The sequence below is a fragment of the Primulina huaijiensis genome, unplaced genomic scaffold (genome assembly GCF_012295235.1).
Source record: "Primulina huaijiensis isolate GDHJ02 unplaced genomic scaffold, ASM1229523v2 scaffold207722, whole genome shotgun sequence".
NCBI lineage: Eukaryota > Viridiplantae > Streptophyta > Magnoliopsida > Lamiales > Gesneriaceae > Primulina > Primulina huaijiensis.
Window position 1 is genome coordinate 1 of NW_027354974.1, and position 3,578 is coordinate 3,578.

A 3,578-nucleotide genomic window follows, 5' to 3' on the forward strand; every position below is an offset into this window, starting at 1 on the left:
GAGATTATTCTTAGTCAGTTTGATCTCTCACGCAAGGTCCTTTTTCTCTCTCTTTCTTTTTTATTTTTTATTTTTTAATCTTTTTGCTCCATCCTTTTTCATAATTTCATTTTGATTTTTGCCTTTGGTTCACTTCACTGCTTAATCTGTTGGTAATTTCTTTCTTATACTATTTCAGTTTGATTTTTTAAGGGATGCAATGAATTGTCATTGTTGTTATTATTCAAATCGTATCAAGGAGTATTGAATTGCAGTTATAAATTTCATGTTCAGATCAAATTTCTTTGCTTTTTTCTAAATGATAGTGATTTTATTGCTTAGGTGGCGAGTAATTATAAAAAATTTTACGATGTATTTTGATAGGCAATGGCCGTTTAAATATCTTGGAAAATATGGGAAGTATCCAAGTCTCGAAGTAATGGCATAGGTTTTTGAATTCAGTGTTAGCTGCCAGCTGGAGCGAACATATATTACAGAAGAAATCATCAACTTATTGCGCAGAAATTCTGAATTGAAACCTAGATCCTCATTGTCCTAAAAGAAGAGACACTGCCAATAAAAAAATGTTGAAAAGCATTAATCATATAAATGGAAATTTCTATAGTCATATTAATTGGAATTAGCAGGGTTGATAGGGTAAAGTATGATCATGGTTGCACAGAAGAAATCAAAATTTGAGCACGGTTCTTCTGGCCCAACTGTATCTTGTGACTTTCAACAGAAGCATGCCCTCGAACAACATTGTTTAGTGCTAACATTGGCCTCATACAAATGTTAGAGCAGTATGCATACATTATAGGTTCTTTTTACATTAAATTAGTATATAGGATATAAGCTGCTATATATGATATACACTTTGTGTTTCAAGTTTTTATGGACTTTGAGAACCAAAGTTCTTACTTTTTAGGTGCTGCGCATACCTAATAGCCCTAAATATGTGTTGTGGCTTTCCACGTCCTTATCTCCACGAGTATTAACTTTCAGGCCGAGGCTAAAATATTAAGGGGTCCACACGAGGATTTAGAAAGTTACCTAGAAGCAGTTGATCAACTGAGGAGTATTACCCGTTTTTTCAGTAGCAACAAAAACCTTAAAAGTAGCATTGGGGTGATCAACCAAGCCAACACCTTACTTGGAAAGGCAATCTTCAAACTGGAAGAAGAGTTTCGACAGCTTCTCACATCATACAGGTTCTCAAACCCTTGAGCAATTATCTAATATCTTTCCATTTTTTAAAAAGTTTAGGAACCATTTTTAGTGGCCAGTAGATGTCTCCTAGTTATAAATCTAACTTTTATTTCCCTTGTACCAAAAAAAAAAAAAAAGAGCCATTTGCCGCACGTGCTCCGTTACTACGTAATGTCCAAATTCTCATTGAGCTCTATTTAGTATCAATATATATGACTTCCTCACATATCCAAACGGTAGTGCTAATTGATCATGCATGAAACAGTTGTTGACTTTGTTTGAGAGTACTTATACGAACAGACTTATTTTGGTCAGTGATTCAGTTCATGCAGTGATTATTTTAGGGCCTCTCATAAACATTTCCCACGGAAATCAAGTCCTGTTATTTGTATATTCAGTTTAGTGCCATTAGCGAAAGACTGTATCATAAAACTTAATATGAGTGCAAAAACAGTTCTGGAAGGATCGTTGATGTAATAATTTCTGATCAGGACTATTTCCTGGAAACAAAATTTCCTTCTAGTCTCGAATAGATCTTTTCTGGAAACAAGATAAGCATGTTATGTGATTTTCTCCACTCAAAAGGAAACTTCACTTATCAATCGCGAGCTTGCACATATTATGGATTCTTTTTATACGCAAATTTATGTAAATTGTGCGATGCAATGTGTAAAAGAGGTAAGTGAGATGCATGTGTCATTTGCATTGCCTTATGAACCAAGTTAAGCGTGCAATGCCAATTAACTGTTTGAAACTGTTGCTTGTAGCTGTAGAATCAAAGAAAAATCTGCATACAATGCCAACTATGGAAAAGCATTGTATGTCCTCTATGAAAAACCTTAAACCATGGATATTTTGCATCTCATGGGATATGAAATTATTCTGATTCAAGTGATCTCTTGTTTTCAAAACCCCCTCCGTGATTCAACTTTATATTTTTATGGCTGTTATTAACATGGTTATTAAGTTCACGCCTCAGTATGAACTAAAACTATTAGTAATTTTTTTGGTGATATATGGTCTTATGCACTTTCAGCAAACCTGTTGAATCTGACCGCCTTACAGATTGCCTGCCCAACTCCACAAAGCCATCTTCAGCAGCACATGGGCATGATGATTCCGCTGGACCGAAATCATCTCCAGAGCATCAAAATAAAAGTTTGGAAACTGTTGTTCGTCCCCCTCCAGCTCTAATTCCGCCCAGAATTATTCCCTTGCTACATGATATTGCCCAGCAAATGATTCAAGCCGGCCATCAACAGCAACTACTCAATATATACAGGTAATATTCTAGATTTTTCATCTGATCATTTGATTTGTTTCTAAGAACTTTATAAGGCCATCTCTGGTTGGAAAACACACAGTGTTTCTTCCCAAAATGATGAGGAAAGTACAGAAACTTTGTGAAATCCCAAAAGCCTATGACATGGACTCATTAACAATCACACTCTGTTGTTTTCCAAAATTATCACTGGGAAGAAAGTATATGTCTTCAGATATCAGAAAATAATTTATTAACTTTATTTCATTTATGCATAATTACCGAATATAGCTATGATAACAAACATTCTTCGTGGACTACTAATAATCCTGTAAAAATAATTAAATATAGACTGCCTCACTTAACATCCACCTCCACCTGGACCCAACAAAGACATGTAAGATTTATGTATTTGAAAAACATATCATTCCTGTGGGAAAAGTCGAATTAATTCAAAATAATTAGGCTTGAGTTTCTACTTGCTTCTTATAGAACCTTCGGAATCTTGAAATGTAATTAATGTGAGTGTCAGAATCGAACAAGAAGAGGTATTGTGAAGTAACCTTTTCCATCTCATTTAAAAATAACTCTCATTGAATCATCCAGTGAAGTGAATGTGTATGCTAGTGTAAATGTTGTGTTTATGAGCAATATGTCTTTGATGTAGTATGCGTATATTTGATATATCTCTTTCCCAATCCCTCTGTGTGCGCGCGCAAGCTCAGCTGTACCTTGATCTAATTGTTGTCATGATCATTCTGTTTAGGGAAGCTCGAGCTTCAGCTATAGAACTGACCCTCAGAAAACTGGGCGTGGAAAGATTGAGTAAAGAGGATGTACAGAAGATGCAGTGGGAAGTTCTGGAGGCAAAGATTGGAAGCTGGATTACTTTTATGCGAGTTGTTGTAAGAATTTATACACAAACGTTTTGCCTTTTATATGCTAATTTCACATTAATTCACAAACGAGTTGTTTCTTTTGGTAAAACAGGTCAAAGTTTTGTTTGCTGGTGAAAAGAAAATATGTGATGAGATATTTGAGGGTCACGCTACTCTTAGAGATCAGTGCTTTTCGGAAGTTACAGCTAACAGTGTAACAGTGCTCCTTAGTTTTGGAGAAGCTATAGCGA

At 35.2% G+C, this 3,578-nt stretch overlaps 1 protein-coding gene across 1 annotated transcript; it reads left to right on the forward strand.

Annotated features, from left to right (window-relative positions):
* Window positions 1-984: 984 nt before the first annotated feature.
* LOC140966693 (exocyst complex component EXO70A1-like) lies at window positions 985-3,568 on the forward strand (the record flags this gene model as incomplete). Its single annotated transcript, XM_073426945.1, has 4 exons — window positions 985-1,190; window positions 2,225-2,470; window positions 3,216-3,354; window positions 3,440-3,568. Coding segments are annotated over 4 exons (720 nt in total), but the record flags the coding sequence as incomplete, so codon positions are not given.
* Window positions 3,569-3,578: the final 10 nt, after the last annotated feature.